The sequence below is a fragment of the Alligator mississippiensis genome, chromosome 13 (genome assembly GCF_030867095.1).
Source record: "Alligator mississippiensis isolate rAllMis1 chromosome 13, rAllMis1, whole genome shotgun sequence".
Lineage (NCBI taxonomy): Eukaryota > Metazoa > Chordata > Crocodylia > Alligatoridae > Alligator > Alligator mississippiensis.
The window spans coordinates 27,265,555-27,285,722 of record NC_081836.1 but is presented as its reverse complement, the minus strand read 5'-3'; the positions used below and the strand labels follow the sequence as shown (position 1 = coordinate 27,285,722).

Sequence of the window (20,168 nt, the reverse complement as noted above, 5' to 3'; positions counted from 1 at the left end):
AGGCAGAGGGAGGAGTGCAGTTGAATGGACTGGATGTGGGAGTGGGGCCCAGCATAGTTCAAATCCAGTCCTGCCGCTGAGTTGCCCAATGAACTGGCAAGGTGGAAAGCTCACAGTAAGGAAGCAGCCAGGCAGGATGTGGCTATTTCAAATGGAAGATTTCACAGAATATATGGGAAAACACCAGGAAAAACCAGATGCTTATTTCCAAGATTAACACCTTCATGGCCCCTAGAAACCCAAGCGGGACATAGCAAGGGCAGAGTATTCAGGCATGGCAGTGGTGTTTTCCCCATATGTTCTGTGAAATCTTCCATTTGAAACAGCCACATCCTGCCTGGCTGCTTCCTTACTGTGAGCCTTCCACCTTTAAACTCTGGGGGCCTGACTTTATGTAATGTTCCTAGGGTCTTCCTGCAGCCAGGGTGATACAGGCCAGTCCTGTCTTGGTGTCTTCTGTTCCCCAGATGAACAGTACTGTCTGCAGACCAGTAGTTAGCTCTCCAGTTTGGGACAAGTGTATGACCTTTCAGTTGAATTTTAAGCTCTATTTCCAGGCATTATTTGTTGATATAAATCTAACAACAGCAGTTCTCTCAAAGCAGGACCCTCCATGAAACCTGTCTGTTGCATCCTCTGTGCTCTGGCCTGGGAGACCTCCCTCCAGGTCCTATACCAAGTGGTGGCCATCTCCTTGCCTGAGCCGCCAGTCTTCTGGCAGCCCTCTTCCCCCTGCCCCTTACCTCCGGGCTTCAGCAAGAGGGGTCCGCACAGCATTCTGCTTCTGAGACCCCTTAATCTGGTGCCATACCGAGCACTCCCTTCCAACATAGCTCTTATTTTCGGGGTGAGCTGCCACTGCTTCATTACCCAGGTTCTCCATTTTCACAGATATGTTGGTTAGCTCCCTGCAGAAACTTCCCATCCCCTATCAGCTTCCTATTTCCACCTCTCATTTGAGTCTGGGCCTTCATACCATTTAGCTGACTTCTGCTTGGTCCCACCTGGAAGCAGTTAGCTAGTCACAGGTGAACTGGTCCCATACCCTCTTAAAGGGGCCAGTCTACCTTGTGACATGGTGCTTGAGTTTTCAGTGTTGGCTAACTTGATGGAGCTGGTGCATGGAAAGTCCAGACCAGCACAAGCCTCTATTCCAAGGAGTTGTTTTAACTGCGAACCCACCAACTTTTGTGCCTTGGAATGGGGAGTGTCCAGACTAGCATGTTCACTGTATTAACTAGCCTAAGGTGTTTGTCTTATCCATTCACTCAAGGGTGGACAAACCTCTGAAGCAGGCCCTCTCTTCTTGGGCAAATGTTACACTGCAGTGCTAGACAACAGTGCTTCATGGAGACTTTGGGTACCTTGAGCTAAATGAATTAAGCCAGCCCACATTCCCTGTATTGTTACTGCATAAAGGGAAATGAGAGATGGTAGGCAGGTGGAGTACTCTGTTGCTACGCTCTAGCCCTGCAGCCAGGCATGCTCAGTGGCAGCTGGGTTCTGACTATTTTTGGTGCCTGGCTGTAATCTGCAGCACATCCCCCTGGCACTAGAGACCTGTCGGATCTCATCAGTTAATCGGTCTCAGTGCTCCTGACAAGTGGCCTCCAGGGAACTGCTGAGGTGCTGCCCAAAGTGGCTGTAGCGATTTTTAGTCGGAGGCACTCCTCTTCCTTCAGTGGTTCCTCACCAAATCCCCTGGAATGCATTAGAAGTCTCTGTGCTTCTGGCTGTGTCATCTTTCAGATGACTTAGCTTTGGGCAAACGCCAAAGATCCCGCATCACCTTCTCTGCTAGAGGAAAGAAATTAATTTGACTTGACTTTAACTTTATCTCTACCTCTTCTTGTTCCATTCTGCCTTTCTTCATTTAGTTGTGATACCCAGTAGTCTGGGGCTGAGAGGGAAGGATATTTTCTGTGCTGTTAAACAGCTGTTCTGCTTCACCCCAGGGCTGGTGACTGATTCTAGATACCCCCCGCTCCCATCCTCACAGGAGCATTGAGGTTTAATATTGTGCATTGAGAGAATGCCAAGGGTTGTTTTGTGGGGAGGGGAAAATGATCTAAGAAGGGACTTATTCACTGGTTGGTGCTTGTTTGCGATTATCCTGGCCTTTAAGAAGGTTTATTTATACATGCAAGGAGATAGAATAATCCACAGAAATAGCTTCTTTCCTTGTAGTGGAGATTGCTGGTCCTGACCAGGTGAGGTAGTATAGTCAGGGTGGAGATTAGAGCAACTACATCATGAGTTGATAAATCCTGAAATGCAGGAGCATTTGTGGAAACCTTGCTCGCTGACATAGGGCACGTCTACATGAGATGTTTACTGTGGAGTTGATTAATTAGCTCCACAGTAAATGTCTCAGCGTCTACGTGTGCAGGGCTATTAGACTGGAGTGAGCTAATAAACTTTGCAACAGGGATACAAGTACTATCCTGCCGCAGAGGTTTGTTTGTTTTATTTACTCTGCAGTAGCACACATGTAGATGCTGACCTGGCTGGCTGGGGCACAAGGATGCTTCTGTGCATGGGCTGCCTGCTGGCTCGCCCCACACTGAGCACCCTCATGCCTCAGGCAGCCCTTCCACAGCACATTGAGCTGGAGCTGGATCGGAGCAGCCTCAGGCTGGCAAGCTGACCCCCTGTGCCCCCTACCAGCTGGGGCTGCTTTGACCTGACTTAAGAGGCTGTGGTCCCATGTACACGTGTAAACAATGTGCCTGGGAGCAATAAACTCTTGTGTGATAAGTGTCAGAGTTTATTGTGTTGCATTACTACATACATGTAGACACATCCACTGTTTAGGTTGCAATGGTTGCCTGAGTTAAGTCCCTACCTTTATGTTGGTTGTTCTTTTGATACTTCTTGCCATAAAACCAGCTGTTATAACCTCCTGTGAAGCTCCGCCTGACACCTTCCTCTGTTTGTACAGCACCTTGTGTGATGAGGGCTTGACTTGACAGGGACCTCCACCTGTAATACAGCTGCCTTCAGCTAAACACTGATGCAGCACTTTTTCACAGAACTTTCTATATGGCCTGTGCATTGCACAGGAAGTGCATTGCAAAGCACAGGCCATAGTGAATTACAGCTTCCTCCTTACTGCCAAACTGATCCACTTCCAGCCATTTTAAACTTTTTTTTAACCTGTTCTTCCTTCAGAAGCGACAGATCCTGGTGACACTCATAGAAATTTGCTTGCCATTGCTGTTTGCTGCAATCCTGATAGCACTTCGTCACCGTGTGCATTCAGTCAGCCACCCCAATGCCACCATCTACCCCAGGCAGTCGGTGCAGGAGCTGCCATGGTTTTTTCGCCATCGGCAGCCAAGCAACCCATGGGAGCTGGCCTACGTCCCCTCCAACAGCACGGCTGTGAAGAGCATTGCCGAGGCGGTGGAAAAGGCTTTGCATGTCAATATCAAAGGTTAGCACTGACTGGGAGTTGCAGAGGTGGGAGGAGGTCTCTTAAACATTCATGGTGTGCATGTGAGCAACATGCCTGTAAGCATGTTATGTATAGCTCTGACTGAGCAAATTTGTAGGCCCATACTTAAAGGTCTGTTAATTAAGTGCTCTGCTGAGCTGGGGCCTACAGGCAGGATGTTTTAACTGTGTGGGTAACTGGCAGGGAGTGATGGAGACTTCCCTAGGTTAATCATTCCTGGGGTCTAGAGTTCAGAACCTCTTCTATGTTGGTAGTGACTTCTTTGTAAGGGCTGAACCTTTGGCTATTAAAGTTAAAGAAGCCCATTCAAAAATTGGACTTCTGTTTTGCAAGTGATGCCTGAGGCTTTCATAGCAGAACAAGGGGTTAAAAAATAATGCTCCCCTTTATAATTTTTTTTGCACTTGCTAGCACTTTGCATCTGGTTGGTTTCACTGTTTTCTCCTGTATATCTAGTAGAGTTGGTCAAAAGTTCCTGACAAAACAGGTTTCCATGAGAAGATGCTGATTCCATGAACTTGGAATGTTTTAAATGAGAAGTTTCTGTAAAGTTTCCTAAGGATGAAACACTTCATTTCAATTTCTGTTCATATTACATTTTATAATCCAGAAATCAAAATAGTGGCTGCTACATGTCAACCTCATGACATTGCTTAGCTTTGATTATAGCTATTTTGACTTTCCTGACTGAAAAGATTTTGGAGGTCACATTTATGCCGTAAACTTCATAATTTCACTTTTTTGTTCCAATCTGGAATTGAGGACAAATGTCAGGATTTCCTGTGGAATGGAAATTTTACCTTCCCCCAAGCTCTAATAAGCGGTTTCCTATGTAATTTTTGTGGGTCTCTTATCCAGCAGGATGGTTGGGTGTGTGCTTCAAAAATAGGGAAATGTCAGAGCAACCCATACTGTGCCTCAGGGAGGATCAGGGCTGGGACAGGAGGGGCTGAGTAGATACAACTGTTTGCAGGGAGTTGAATGGGGCTCGCTTGAGCCCAGTCTGTCCTTGAGTTCAGTTTGGTATTGAAAAACCAGAGTCTGTCACTATTGTGTGGGGTTAGCTCTCCTCTCTTGGACAAAAAAACAAAACAAAACACAGCCCCTTTGGTATCTAGAGCTGACAGTGCTTGGTTTGGGTGGTAACATTATCAGGCTGGCAGTCCCTGGCACCTTGTCTTTGGGTAGAAATCTGATCTGGATATTCCCTGATGAAGGCAAAAATCTGGTGAAATGGGCTTGCCAGCTACTGCTGCAAGCTACTCACCCATGCACCAAGGAGCCCTTCAGAACTGAAGTCCAAGACCTCCACGCTCTCAGACATCTTGAGGCTTCTCCTCGTGGCAGTGTGTTTCACTCCCTTGCACGGGCAACTTATTCTGTGGACTTTCTTCTTTTGCAGCTCACGGCTTTTCCTCAGAGAGGGAGTTTGAGGACTATGTAAAGTTCAATAACCGCTCAGGCAATGTACTGGCTGCTATTGTTTTCAAGCACCACTTCAATCAGAGCAAGGACCCTTTGCCACTCCAGGTAAGTGAGCCTGTAGAGAATGCAGTAAGGAGTTGGCATCCCCAGGAGATGTATAGTGGCCCCCAAGCCAAGCCACAGTAACACGAGGAAGACTGTCCCTATTGCGATGTTACCATGTCAGTGATGGTGTGATGTCAGCTCCAGATACTGTGATTACAAAGAGGGGGGCATAAAAGCACCCTGACATACACATGAGAAACAGCTTCTCTGCTGGACAGTGCCAATAACCTTAAATGGGGAGACAGTGATGACTGGCATTTCTCCTGCCCAACCCATAAAGAGCAATATCTGTAGTGATGCTCTTGGGTGGGGCTTTAAAATATCCTGTCCCCACATTCTTCATACATAGTAATTTGGTCCCTTGTGGTCCTTCATGGTGTTAGCAAGTGCACCATGTGATTCTCCTGTCCAACTGATGTTGTCTTTCATGTTGTGATTCTCTGTTCAGTCATAGAATCATAGCAAATTAGAGTTGGAAGGAACCTCAAGAGGTCATCTAGTCCAACCCCCTGCTCAAAGTAGGATCATCTCCAACTAGATCATTCCCACCAAAGTTTGTTTAGCCAGGTCTTAAAAAACTTCAAGGATGGAGATTCCACCACCTCGCTAGGTAACCTGTGCCAGTGTTTTACTATTTTAGTGAGAAAGTTCTCCCTAATATCTAACCTAAACTTCCCTTGTTGCAACTTGAGACCATGGCTCCTTGTTCTGCCATCTGCCACCACTGAGAACAGTCTAGCTCCATCCTCTTTGGAACCACCCTTGAAATAGTTGAAGGCTGCTATTAAATCCCCTCTGTCTCCTCTTCTCTAGACACAATAAGCCCAATTCCCTCAGCCTCTCCTCAGAAGTCATGCCACCTAGCCTCCTCACCATTTGTTGCCTTACTCTGGACTGCCATCAACTTGTCCACATCTTTTCTGTAGTGGGGGACCCAAAACTGAACACAGTACTCCAGAAGTGGCCTCACCAGTAATGAATAGAGGGGAAATAATCACTTCCCTTGACCTACTGGCAACACACTTACCAATGCAGCCCAGTATGCCTTTAGTCTTCTTGGCAACACGGGCACACTCCTGGTTCATATTCAACTTATTGTCCACTGTAACTCCCTGGTCCTTTTCTGCAGAGCTGCTGCCCACCCAGTCAGTCTCCAGCCTGTACCGGTGCATGAGATTTTTCTGTCCTAAGTACAGGACTTTGCACTTGTCCTTGTTGAACCTCATGAGATTTCTTTTGGCTCAGTTCTCCCATTTGTCGAAGTCACTCTGAATCCTAGCCCTACCCTCCAGCCTATCTACTACTCCCTCTATCTTGGTGTCATCTACAGACTTGCTGAGGGTGCATTCCATCCCACCTTCCAGATCGTTGATGAAGATATTGAACAAAACCAGCCCCAGAACTGACCCCTGGGGCACTCCACTTGATACCGGCTGCCAACTAGACATCAAGCCATTGATTACTACCCTCTGAGCCTGATGCCAAGTGGACATTGAGCCATTACTTGCAGGAAGACCACTATGAATGTCTAGTTGGATTCTGTCAATTAGACGGTCACTGATTACTACCCTCTGATGCTCCAGCCAGTTTTCTATCCACCTTATAGTCTGGTCATCCAGCCTGAACTTCCTTAACTTGCCTGTGAGATTATTGTGGGAGATCATATCAAAAGCTGTGTTAGAATTAAGGTACACCACATCCGCTTGTCTTCCTACATCCACAGAGTCAGTCACCTCATCGTAGAAGGCAGTCAGGTTGGTCAGGCATGACTTGCTCTTGGTGAATCCATGCTGTCTGTTCCTAATCACCTTCTTCTCCTCCAAGTGCTTAGAAATGGATTCCTTCAGGCTCTACTCCATGATTTTTCCAGGGGCTGAGGTACAACTGACTGGTCTGTAGTTCTCTGGATCCTTCTTATTCTCTTTCTTAAATATGGGCACTATGTTTGCCCTTTTCCAATCATCTGGGTCCTCTCCCAATTGTCATGAGTTTTCAAAGATGATGGCCAGTGGTTTTACAGTTACATCGGACAACTCATTCAGTAGCCTTGGGTGCATCCCATCTGGCCCTATGGACTTGTATACGTCCAGTTTTCCTAAATAGTCCCTAACCTGTTCTTTCGCCACTGTTGGCTGCTCACCTCTGCAAACTGTGGTGCCAGGTGCAGTTGTCTGGGAGCTGACCTTGCCTGTGAAACCTGAGATGAAAAAGGCACTGAGCACTTCAGCCTTTTCTGCATCCTCTGTCACAAGGTTGCCTCCCCCATTTAGGAAGGGACCCACACTTTTCCTGATCCTCCTTTGCTACTGACATACTTGTAGAAACCCTTCTTGTTACCCTTACCATCCCTTGCTAGCTGCAACTCTAATTGTGTTTTTGCCTTCATCCCTACATTATTTGTCCAAGTTTCCACTCATAAGCTTGCTTTTTGTGATTTAGTTCACTGAAGAGTCCCCTGCTAAGCCAAGCTGGTCTTATGCCATACTTGCTATTCCTCCTGCACATCGGACTGCTTTGTTCCTGCACTCTCATTGAGGCTTCTTTAAAATACAGCCAGCTCTCCTGGATCCCTCTGCCCCTCAGACTGGCTTCCCAGAGGATCCTGCCCTTGAGTTCCCTGAGCAAGTCGAAATCTGCTTTTCTGAAGTCTAGGGTCCTTACTCTGCTGCTCTCCATCCTTCCGTTCTTCAGGATCCTGAACTCAATTATATCACGGTCATGACTGCCCAAGTTGCCATCCACTACTACATTCCCCACCAATTCTTCCCTGTTTGTGAGCAGCAGGTCAGGAAGAGCATGGCCCCTAGTTGGCTGTTCCAGCACTTGTACCAGGAAGCCTTTCTGTGCCAGGCATCCACCATTGCCTCAGGTGATGTTGGGACCTGGACACCCTTTTTGCTCTTTTGCCTTGTAGGTTGATTACCAGCTGCGCTTCAAATACAGCCCAAGGAATGCCCCACGGAGTGAGCAGACAGGCCTGAATCCTAACCTTGACCGAGACTGGCACACCAGCTACCTGTTCCCACTTTTTCAGCTCCCTGGCCCCAGGGAAGCCAAGTATGCCAATGGGGGAACACCTGGTAAGCAGAACCCTTTGGGAGCTTGTTTTAGTCCATGGTATAGTAATTTGTCAGCCAGAGAAAAGAGACTGCTAAAATAAGCCAACTAGCCCAGGTACCTTGACTAGGGCAGACACATTGAGAGGGACAACTGAAATGACCTGGCAAATGTTATGTCAGTGACTGTCATGGTCTGGGCTAGCAAATAGCTGACCCATCCCTCTGCCTCATCATTAGGAGACAATGGGAAAGTGTAACTCTTATTCCTTGGTTTGCATCTGAGGGAAAGAGACAATGTGGAGGGTAGGCTGGTATTAGGATACAGGCCTCTGATGCTCAGGAAGTGTATAAGGGGAGGAGGTGATGTGATGCCCTGCCAAGCTCTTTCTAGTTCTGTTTCTACCTTGCCACAGCAGTACCTCTTCCAAGTCTCTTATCTACTGAAGTGTGTGCTTTTTTCCCCCCATACCCTTTGACAGTATGCCATAGTGTAAAATGTGTCAAGTCAACTGGAGCTGTGGCCAGGTTCATCATGGCCACACTTGCCTCTTTCTGCTATTTCAGCTGGTGTCACTCTAGAAAAGGGGAAATTAGTGATTCATGCCATTATAATGATCTCTCTTATTTACCTGCGGGGATGGATGCTGACCTTGGAATAGATAAATCAAATTTTTATATTTAAAGTGGATATTTTTTATTTAAGTACACTTCTTTTTAAAAATAAAACTTTAAAAAATGTATTTTATTGCCTATTAAGCCTTATTTCTTCAAATTAATTTAATTAAAATTTTAACCAGTTCATGTCTGCTGCTAAAATCAAACTGTTGAACTGATGAAAGCTGCTGGCAGGGTACCTGGAATCAGTCTAAAAAGAACTAAACCACTTTTTGACAGCGCTAGCTTCTTTTGCAAGCACATAGCGAATATTTATTTTGTTTCAGTTCATTCAATTTAATGACTGGTTCATTCAAAGTCAAGAGTCCGGTTGAGCATTGAAAAACTGAAAAAGTGTCATTTTCCTCCTATAACCTATGAATAAAAATTAGGTGCAAGGAGATGACATCTAGTTCAATTCACTTACTGCAGATAATATTTCCTATATCTAATTTAGTTTTAAGTGTAAAACATTCTTAACTTTGTCCTGCACATTTTAAAGAACCTTTATTTAATTTAAAGTTCATTTAAAAATCCTGGGGTCTTTTGTGCATTTTGCTGTGATGGTTTGTGCCAAGCTTTGTCTGGATAGATCGAAATCCCATCACTTGCTATTTTCTGACATAGCAAAACTATAAACATTAAGACTCCAAATAGATACACATTAAGCTTCATAATGTGCCTAAATATAACATCATCCTTCTGATGATCCCCGGCTCTTGGGCGTCCCTCGCGGTGGGCCCCCGGCCCTTTTGACTACCGTAGTCCTGGCCCCAGCTTGGGCTAGTCGAGGGTACTCTCCCCTTCAGGCTGGGTCTCTCTAGCCGCTCACTCTGTCACTGGGCCTCACTGTGCCACTACTCCCCGTCCTCCCGGGGCAACCGCAGCACCACGCCCATATCGCTCCCACTCTCGGGGTCCGCCCTCTCTGGGCCCCTCACAACACTGGCCCTCTAGGCCCTCCAACAAACACATGGGTAACCCACCCGGTGGTGGTGGGAGCTAGGGGTTAAGGCGCCCCGACCCGCCTTTCACCAGGGTGATAACTGGCCTGGTATTTCCTGGGGGCTCCGGCGCCACTGAGAGCCCCACCAGACCACCTGCTCCCGGCAGGGTGCAGTTTCAGGTCATGCCCAGGACCAGGAGCCTCCTAACCATCCCCATGCAGCTCCCCCTTACCTCTGGGTCGTTCACAGCAGCCCTACGGCCAGGCAATGTTGTTGCCTGACCTCCTGCAGCCAAACTGCCTTGTTTATATAGGCTTCAAAAATGGCTGCCCTAATCAGGCACCTGGAGGCTGCCAGCTCCAGGCCCTTAAAGTGGCAGAGACACCTTGTGCTCTGTCACAGTCACCACTGGTTATGTTTGTCCTTTTTTACTTCCATGCAGTCTTCTACAGCCTAAAGCCAAAGGTAGCTTTCCCTCCGTTTCATCAACAGTGGCTCCTCTAGGTGCTGCACAGTCACAGAGCACTAGTGAAAAGTAGCTAACAGCCCGGATCTGGGTCCAGTCTGGTGCATTAACACAAGACAGATCTGTCCAATAGCAAATGTGCACCCCTGCATGGGTGACACTAAAGGCCCTCACCCCGCTTCTTTTAAAGCAGCCATTTCTATTGAGGATTGTGAGCTGTTCTGAGCAGGGTGCCTCTACTGCTCTTTATTTGCAGCATTTAGTGTGGCACTTGCCCTTAGGTGGGGTTTTGGTGTGGCAGGAAGACCAGTGTTATCACATCTACTGCCCACCCCAAAGCTAAGGGCTCAGAGCTGGCAGTGGTTACAGCACTGCTATGAAGCATATGCATGTGACTCTGGGAAGCTGCTCCAGCAGCATAATGCATGATTCGTAGAAGGAGGCCAGGAATCTGCCATATCTGGTAGGATGAGGGGAGGAAGAATCCCAGTTCTGCCATGAGCAGCTTCCGGTTTATACTGGCTGGTGGTAGGAAACGAGAGCGCTTATTTTCTCTCAACCAAAGTCCAAACTTGCCCTTGGTGTAGCTCCATTCATTTGATGGATGAATCTGGCCTAGGCTGCTACTCTTTCTCCCTTCTTATGGCTCAAGAAACCCCTTCTCTCTGCCTTGTGGGCTAGCTAGCCACAGAACTTAGTCTACAGGGTCCCTTGCTCTGTGAAAACGTTCTTACCTTTTTTTCAGCTCAGGTTCATATGTAAAGACGCCTGTAGCAGAGGCATTGAATTATCACCCTAACAAATGACCATTGAAACAGGAGCCAGGGAACAGAATGGGGCAGCAGTGTTATCAGTGGCTGCATGACACGCCTGGTCCTTTCATAGTTTCTAGGGTCGGAAGGGACCTGAACAGATCATCAAGTCTGACCCCCCTGCCAGGAATGAGTGCTGGGATCATAATACCTCAGCCAGATATGTATCCAACCTCCTCTTGAAGACCCCCAAGGTAGGGGAGAGCACCACCTCCCTTGGGATCCCATTCCAGAGCCTGGCAGCCCTAACCATAAAGTAATGCCTCCTGATGTCAAGCCTGAACCTGCTCTCACTCAATTTGTTGCCGTTATTCCTTGTTATCCCAGGTGGTGCCCGGGGGAACAGAGCCTCACCTATTTTCCACTGGTCCCCACTGGTGAGTTTATAGACGGGCACCAGATCCTCTCTGTTTTCTCTTGTGGAGGCTAAATAAATTTGGACCCTGTAGTCTATCTTCATAGGGCCTGGTCTGCTGCCCCCTGACCATGTGAGTGGCCCTTCTCTGGATCGTCTCAAGGTTAGCCACATCCCTCTTGAAGTGCAGCGCCCAGAACTGGACGCAGTACTCCAACTTTGGCCTGACCAGCACCGCACAGAGGGGAAGGATCACCTCCCTGGACCTGCTTGTGATGCATCTGTAGATGCACGACAAGTTGTGGTTAGCCTTACTGACCGCTTCCTCGCATTGGCGGCTCATGTCCATCCTTTCTGCAGCCGGTGGGTGCTTGAGGCCCTGAGAGGTCAAGTAACCTGCTCCTCTTCACTCAGCATGTCTGTTACAGAGCAGGAAATTGAACCTGAGTGTCTGGTGTTGCTGGCCAGTGTCCTGTAGCTAACCAGCAGTAAACTCTGAAGACCTCAAAGACTTTTAAGACCTGAAGGTGAAAAATGTCCACAAAGTCGGTTGCCTTGGTTTTTGTGAAGGAGTTTTGTGCTCTAGCTTGCTACAGTGTCTGCTACTTACACTGTTACATGCCCACTTCATATTGTCCCTCTCTGTTAATGGGATATTCCCTTCCTGTTCTGTGCCAAAAATCTAAAGGAAAAAGAGGCAAGTGAGAAGAAAAGGGGCAGCAACACTTCTAAAATGATGACTAATTATCCTGTGGAATGGAGTGCTATAAGAAAAGAATTTCATAGATTTCATAGACATTAGGGGCTGGAAGGGACCTCATGAGATTGAGTTCAGCATGCACGCCACCCCCCCCCCCCCCCCCCCCCCCCCCGTAGGCAAGAGGTCAGCTGGGATCAACTGATCACAGCAAGAAAAGTATCCAGATGTTTTTTGAAAGAGTCCAGAGTAGGTGCTTGCACCATCCCTGGGGGGAGTCTGTTCCAGACCCTAGATGCACTCACCATAAAGAATTTTTTTCTTATGTCTAGTCTAAATTGACCTTCCTGGAGTTTATGGCTGTTAGACCTTGTTACCCCTTGGGGAGCTCTGGTGAACAGCTGTTCTCCCAGGTCCTGATGTACCCCTCATATAATTGTAGGCTGCTACCAGCACCGTGGTAGCAGAATGATAGGGTGCTGATCTGCCATTGATTTGGGTCAGGTTATTTCACTTAAATAATGTCCCTGTTGAAGCTGAGCCTCTGTCCTTTCCGTTTAATGAAGTCATTGGAAAAAAGATAGAGAGAAGGCCATGCAGAGGAAAAGTTTTTGTCTCACGAGTAACAGGAACCTAGGTTAGAACCAGAGAAGCAGCCACCTCACTCAACTACACACCCATCTTCTCTTGTCTGCTTACATCTCAGGGTGGTGTTCTGCTTCCCTGTGATCATATCTGTCATTTCTGGCACTTGCATGCAGGCAGCCATTCTGTTTCCCAGCAGTACGGAGGCATTTGTGAGAGTGCATGCTGAGCATGTAGATGAGGCATGCAGAGGATACATGCGTGGCCTACTGCATGTACATGTACCATGGTTTAACCCCAACAGCTGAGTAGCTTAGATATTAACCAAGGAAGCTAGAGACCTGTGTTCTAGCTTCCCGCTGCTGAGAGGGGTTTTGAATCTGTATTTCTGAAACTTCCCAGCCTAGTGCTTTAACCACCACACCACAGGTTAACCCTTATCCAGGCCCTTCTCTAGGACTTATTTTGGAGGTTGGCCCCTGGGCAGCCATGAGCGGGAGATGTGTGACCTGGAAGAAGGCAGCATGTCAGAAGGTGTGTGGCTCAGTGAGGTGGCTGCACCTCTGGGTTCTAGTCTGGGCACTTGTTTCTAGTGGAACAAAAACTTCCCCTCTGCATGGCCGCCTTTCCATTTTTCCAGTTACTTTATTAAATGCAAAGGGCAGAGGCTTAGCTTCAAAAGGCAGTAGAGGGCAGCAAAAAGGCCTGACAAATGCCTGGCTTGTGGTGTGGTGGTTGGAGTACTGTGCTAGGAAGTCACAGTAGATGTAGTTCAAACCCTGTCAGGAGGCACCTGGAGGTCTTCAGCTTCCTGGGCAAGTCCCTAGTCACTGTTACTGGGCTAAAGCACACAAGGGCTGTCCTTTTCCTTTTCCAGTTTGTTTTCGGAGCACGTGTGCCCACAGACACATGCACGTAATCATCTATGCAGCCAGGGTAACACATCAAGGAATAAAATGACTACCTGCCCATAATTAGCAAAATACCGTGTAGATGGATTAAAAAGGTAACTAAAAAGAAACAGAATTCCACACGTGCCTCATGTTGCCCCTTTCTGTTAATAGGCTAATGCCACCATTCTGTGGTAAATGCTAAAGGCAAAATAGACGAGAGAAAGAATGTCTCAAATGATGAGTAATTAGCCTGTGAAACAGAATGTCAGAAGACTGGTAGGGCACTGAACAGCTGTTTTGCAGACCTGCCCGCAGCCTTCTGTTTCAGGCTCTGCCACTGATCTGCTGTGTGATTTGGGTCAAGTTACTTCAGTTGACCTTGCCTTCGTTTATCCCTTCCCACCTTCTTACACTCTTGTGTGCTTAGGTCACAGAGTCATCAGGGCTGGGACTATTTCTTCTTGTGTCAGCAGAGAACATAGTGGCAGTGGAGCCCTCACCTTGTTGGGGAGGCCCAAGGATTCACTTAGTTAATGTAAGCAGTAGGTAAATAAAAGGGACAAATATCTGAGACCAAGAGCTCTAAAAGGTTTGACTTTGCACAAACAGTAATAAAACCTTAGGCTCTGGGGCATACTTTCATCACTGTGACAGGACTAGACATACCTGTTTTCTATGGACAAGTTGTTATGTAACACTCCATGACTGGGATTTTTACATCTTAATGTTTGTCCCTTTCTGGAGGCGGAGCTGGATGACTTCTGGGTCTGACCTGGTAGAGCAATTCCTAGGTTAAATATCAAATAAATCAGTAACCTTGAGTGACATGAATTGAATTCCATCAAGGAATTGTGGGAACAGGAGACATGAGATCAGTGTCTCCAGAAAACCTTGATTGGATTAAAGCTGTATAACTTGAGTCCTGCCGAGTATTTTCCTTTTGATGTGAATGCACAGGCTTGATTAAATAAGCTGCACGATGGAATATAAATTGATTGCTACCTTATTCTGTATCTCATCAGCTGCTCTAAAAATAAGTAATGCGCATTATGATTAAGGATCAGTGGCCCCTATACAGGTCCTTGTGCAGCTGATTCTGTACAAAGGAGGCACCATTGTCTAGTGTCCAGAGCATAGCAGAGAGCCTTGAAGGCCAAGTACTGCCACAAACACGTGGGTTAATGACTCACTTTACCCATGTTATTTATTTGCATTACTTCAAATGCTTGAGGCCTTAGCTGAGACCCAGGCCTCTTGATGCTGATCATTGCATACGCTTTTAAGATGTAGCTTTTTTCCTGGAGAGTGTATAGTCTGTACAGACAAATAGGAACAGAAGCTTTATCATATCCACTCTTTGGATGGGGAGCAGAGGCCTGGGGAGCAAGCTGCATAGGCAGTCTAAGTCAGAGCCAGGATCTGGCCTCAGCTCCAGAGTGCCAGCCCTTCATCTTAGTGCTGCTGTATCCTTCCTCGGCAAACCCCAAATGCAGCCTGTGCCAACTGAAGCTGTACCATGACTCCTGGGAAAAGGCTCTTGACAGGCTTCTTTGCCCTGCCAGAGTGAAGTCCTGAGAATTTTCAAGGAATAGTCCAAATAAAACCTGAGTGTTACTGTATGAATCCATGTGGGTGTAGATCTTCTTGGAGCTACTGTTGTGCTGTTTCCCCCTTGCAGAGCCGCTTTCATAAAGGACATACCCTTTTCTCACATGCACAACATTGCCCTCTCCTCCCCTGAATGGTGTCTATAGATGACAGACATACAGTTCATACCCATTTGCAACTGGGGAGCACTGACCTGCTGGAACTGTCTGCTCTGCTCCTACAGTGCTCTCACGCTGTCCCCCTGGGTGCCTTTGTGTTTTCCCCTCAGGGTACTTCCGGGAGGGGTTTCTGGCAGTGCAGCATGCTGTGGACAGAGCCATCATACAGTATCATGCCAACGCCTCCAGCAGCAGTCTGCTGGAGAGGGTCACCGTGGTTGTGCGGCGCTTCCCCTACCCACCTTATGTCAACGACCTCTTCCTCCTCGCCATCCAGAACCAGCTGCCCCTGCTGCTCATGCTGAGCTTCACCTACACCTCACTCAATATCGTCCGTGCCGTTGTGCATGAGAAGGAGAAGAAGCTGAAGGTAACGGAGGAGGCTTGTCAGGGAAGGTGTCTTGCTGGCAGACTGCTGTAGCAGTAACACCAGTCACTGTAGATCAAATGACACTGGTCTACACAAGGTGGAACTGGTCACCTAGATATCCCATGTAGGGGTGGGCAGAGTGATGATGCTTACTGCTGTGAGCACAGCAGTGTCACTCTACTGTGTTGGCTAGCTTGTTTTCTTCACCTGTCTGTCCATGCTAGAGGAAATTGTTCACATCTGTAGGTGATCAAGTACCATCTATTGATGGGTGTGAAGAGCACAGGGGAAGTGATACTGTCACAGGATACTGGGGTAGAGGAAAGCCTGAGGGCTGTCTGGCAGAATGAGAGAAAGAAGAGACTCCACTCTACTATGGATGAGGGGTGGAAAGCAAAAGTGGGTAGGAGACTGAGCAAGGGGAAGGCACATCAGAGAATAGCCCTAAAGGAGAAACTGCTAATGGGAAGATAATTGCTCTGTTTCAAGCACTTGGAATCTCCTTTGAAGGAAAACAACTCTAAAGGAATAAAAATCCTATAAGCTGTAACAGCTTGATGTCAGGCACTGAACTCTGCGTTCTGTGGTTTGCTTACCCATTCCAGATGTCATTAATCTGCTGGCTGCCTTCTAAAACAACCCTCTTTTTAAACTGATGAGTTAGGAATAAATCCCCTTCTTGCTGGGAGCCAGAAAGCAGAAGAGGGGGAGGTTAGGATGGTCTAGTAAATGCTGTGGAAGAATGTGGCTAATTCTGCAGCTGGAATCCAGCCCTGCCACCTTGCGGTGCAGTTTTATCTGCTTCAGCAATTGCTATTAGGTCTGCAGGCAGGCAATTCTCATGGGTTAGAATGCAGCTTCAGGATAGATGGAACGCATTTGTGGGTGATCAGGATGCATGAAAAGGAGTTGGCTAAGGAGATTTTTGGGAGAAGGGATCTTTGTCTTCTGTAAGGCAAGGTGCAATGAGTTTTATTTCATACTTATAGACTTAGGTCAGCAGTTTGGTACCTCATACGCTCAGGTAGAGCATCATACTTTTAATGTGATCAAAGGGTTCGATCTATCTGGCTGAGAATACTGTCCCACTATGCAAGAAGTTAAGATTAGATGGTTTCAGTGGTCCCTTCTGGCCTTCACCTTTGGGTTTGGATCTCAGTTTAGTGCTTTAGGGGAAAAAAAAAACAACTCGTTCTCTGCATTCTTGCTTAATCTGACATTCCATTGAACTGATGGGCAGAGACCACCTTGGGTTCAAAAGCGAAAGAGCTGTGGATGGGGCTTTATGTCAGCAATGGCTACTCTGTGGCATGTCAGGCTAGATGGTTTCCAGCATATGCCATGGAGCACCAAAGGGCTAAAGCTTTCTCCTTCAGTCCTGCAAAGGGAGATCCTAGTAGGGAGCTCCCCTGGCCTGCCTTGCTCCTGTTGTGAGGCAGCTATTGCAATGCTGCCCCCCCGGCAGGGGAATGGCTGCAGCTTAGTGTGATACTTCATCTTCCTTGTCTTCCCCACAGGAGTACATGCGCATGATGGGCCTCAGCAACTGGCTGCACTGGAGTGCCTGGTTCCTCATGTTCTTCCTCTTCCTCCTGGTGTCCATCTTCTTTGTCACCCTGCTCTTCTGTATCAAGGTGAGCATCTCAGTTTGGATTTCTGCTGATTATTTCAGAACTGAGGTGCTTCAGGGGCTTGAGGAGCCAATGGGAGAGCACCAGTAGGTGGATTTAGATGGAGGGAAGGGTGGATCTTTCAAGAGCTGCTTCTCCTTCCTCCCTCAGGGTTCCCACTATCCCCTGTGATCCAGAGAGTGTCTCCCTGAATAGTGTGGCAAGCAGAGTTGGGAGGTGGGTGGGCAATGGGAAAGAAAAGTTTTGAAGTCTCTATTGAATGTTGGAGGCCTCTTCCAAGATGGGAATATGGAAGTGTGGTTTGCTGCTTTAGTCTGGACCTCCGCTATGCTTTGTTTCACCAGTTTGAGCTTTCTGTGAAGACTCCTGGCCTTGCGTTTACACACAGCCCCACAGTAACTGTGGCATTGAGTTCCACAAAGCTAGAAGCTTAGCAGGATGCAGGAGGTTCTGGGACACTTGCATAGCTAATGAGACTATCCAGTTACCAAAGGACCTGACACACCAGGAGTGTGTCATGCAACCTCCAATTCCTGGGATCTGGGAGGAAGCTTTCCTCATGGGGAGGCTACCATAGGTGTGGGGAAGGAGACGTGCCCCTTCCTCTGAGGCAGCTCGTCCTGGCCCCTCTCCAGGATGGGGTACTGGATACTGGAGAAGAAGAGGCTGGAGCTCTGACCATTCCAGTGGATGACCACATTGGAGTCCTTGGGTGGCCTCTATTCCCAAGACACATCTTTAACACCCTGTAAGCCATGGTCTACAATAGGAAAGTTGTGACCTATAAATTGCCCCTGGTGCTCTGCTTTTATCCTCAGACCCTTTCTGTACCATTGTCCCCACCATCATGGAGCTGCAGGTCTTAGACACTAACTCCACTGTGTCATTGGTGCACACTGCATATGTAACAAGTAGGATGATGCCATGAATTTTATCTGCAGGTGAGTGAGCAAGGGGCAGTGCTCACCAACAGTGACCCCACCCTGGTGTTCACCTTCCTGGCAGTCTTCTCCATCTCCTCCATCTCCTTCAGCTTCATGGTCAGCACCTTCTTCTCCAGAGGTGAGTCTTTCCTCTTCAGCCTTCATGATGTTCCTCAGCAAGGCTGCCTTAGGAAGAGACTTTGTGGACATGGCACCTTCCCTGCTAAGGAGATCTGCTCCTTGCGCACCCCTGTCAACTGACTTAACTCAGGCAAGTCAGTAGGACATGTTTCCTGGCAGTGCTCCCAGGCATAGTATGGCAACGGTGTAGACAATGCCCTAAGGACATTATTTGTTCTAGCACAGCATTTCTCAACCCATGGGTCGTAACCCAAAAGTGGGTTGCAAGAATATATGAAATGGTTGGAAACAAACTTTAAAGATGGATTCTCCTTTAAAGGAGAAAAACATGGGAAACCGTGGCTTTTCCCTTGCAGGCTGGCAGAGTTCCATATTGAGGGGCTGGAGCCTAGGGGTGGGAGTAGCAGGTTGGGAGTGAGGGGCACTGGGTTAGGACTGGCCATAGATGTTTACAAATGGATCCTGGTACAAAAAAGGTTGAGAAGCACTGCTCTAGAGAACCTTTACCACCAGTGGCATCATGAGAGGGGGAGGGAGCCAGGCTAGACTTCTGGGCACCTATACACTTGCCCGATGCCTGGTTGAGCGAGTCTACTAATTAGCATGCTCCAGCAGCCTTGGTGTCATGTGTATTCAGCATCCCTGCACTTCAGATTAGTGGCAGGGGGGCGTTAACTAAAGCTCATCAAATGAGATTTAGTTAATGTGCCCCTGCCACCATTTTGAAGCACGGGACACTTGAATACATGAGACACTGGGTGCTTTAATTAGAGTGGCTCCCAAGAGCCACTTTAAAGTGCCGCCACCCTGGAGCACGTGTAAAGGCGCCCCTGGATCCCAGGATGAATTTGCAGGGCCGGCATTCAGAAAACAGTTTACCCTGCAAACTGCTTGGAGCACTCTGGGACTTGAATGGAGATGGTATGTTCTAATGGTTAGAGCATGGCAGATCTGGGTTCTGATCTACTGACCCACTGATTGCCCATCAGTGAGTCATTTACCTCCTCTGCACCTGTTTCCCATTGGCAGATCATAGAGAATAACTGCCTTTGCCAAGGGCCAGGACCTCTGTGGTCAGAAAGCTTTGTAGCACTGCTGAGCATGTCTGCATTAGTTTGTCTCCACACTGTATTGTTGAAATCCTGCCCCCTTTGCCCCCATCTCTGCCTTTACAGCTAATGTTGCAGCTGCTGCCGGAGGATTTCTGTATTTTTTCTCCTACATCCCTTACTTCTTCATCTCCCCCCGCTATGACCTGATGTCTCACAGCCAGAAACTAGCATCCTGCCTCATCTCCAATGTAGCCATGGCCATGGGGGCACAGCTCATTGGCATGTTTGAAGGAAAAGGTGAGTGGCTATCTCATTATGCGCTGCTATCAGATCCAGGCCTGGCCAAGGTTGCAAGGGTCAGGAAGCTCTACTGGAGGCACAAACTGAACTTTGCACTTGGCATGTTCAGTGTTTTAGAGTCTGATGGTTTTCAGCCCAGCTTCCCTTGGTTCTGGCTTTCCTTGGGTCCTTGTGACTCAATCCTGTGCCATTGGAAGGACAGTGTGAGTCAGTGGGCATTTTGGCATTATTGTCAATGAGAGGGGAACAGCTCATTCTTGGAGCTTCCTTTTTGAGGGAACTGTTCTCACATATGCTTAGTATCTTCAGAGTTTTGACTGTCTGAAACCATGCAATCATTCTAGCTATTGCCCCAGGTTTTAGAAGCACCCCATCTCTAAGGGAAATCTGGGCTCCACAAAGCAACGCTTCTTAATTGGCTTTCCTGTTGGTGCCCAAGTTAATACTGCTTTGAGGGACATAATTCATTAAGTTAATGGCATCTGCATCTAATCTCCATGCTAATTAGAAATCCGTCTTTCGATGTAAGA

At 47.7% G+C, this 20,168-nt stretch overlaps 1 protein-coding gene across 3 annotated transcripts in view; it reads left to right on the top strand.

The window, feature by feature from the left end:
• The window catches only part of ABCA3 (ATP binding cassette subfamily A member 3), a 75,434-nt gene that overhangs the window by 19,783 nt on the left and 35,483 nt on the right, over positions 1–20,168 (top strand). For all 3 annotated transcript variants that reach the window (XM_059716557.1, XM_059716556.1, XM_059716555.1), the window contains 7 exons: positions 3,172–3,436; positions 4,860–4,987; positions 7,902–8,067; positions 15,332–15,591; positions 17,109–17,225; positions 18,164–18,284; positions 19,462–19,635. In XM_059716557.1, coding sequence (XP_059572540.1) covers positions 3,172–3,436; positions 4,860–4,987; positions 7,902–8,067; positions 15,332–15,591; positions 17,109–17,225; positions 18,164–18,284; positions 19,462–19,635 — 1,231 coding nt within the window. The remainder of the gene's footprint in view (positions 1–3,171; positions 3,437–4,859; positions 4,988–7,901; positions 8,068–15,331; positions 15,592–17,108; positions 17,226–18,163; positions 18,285–19,461; positions 19,636–20,168) is intronic.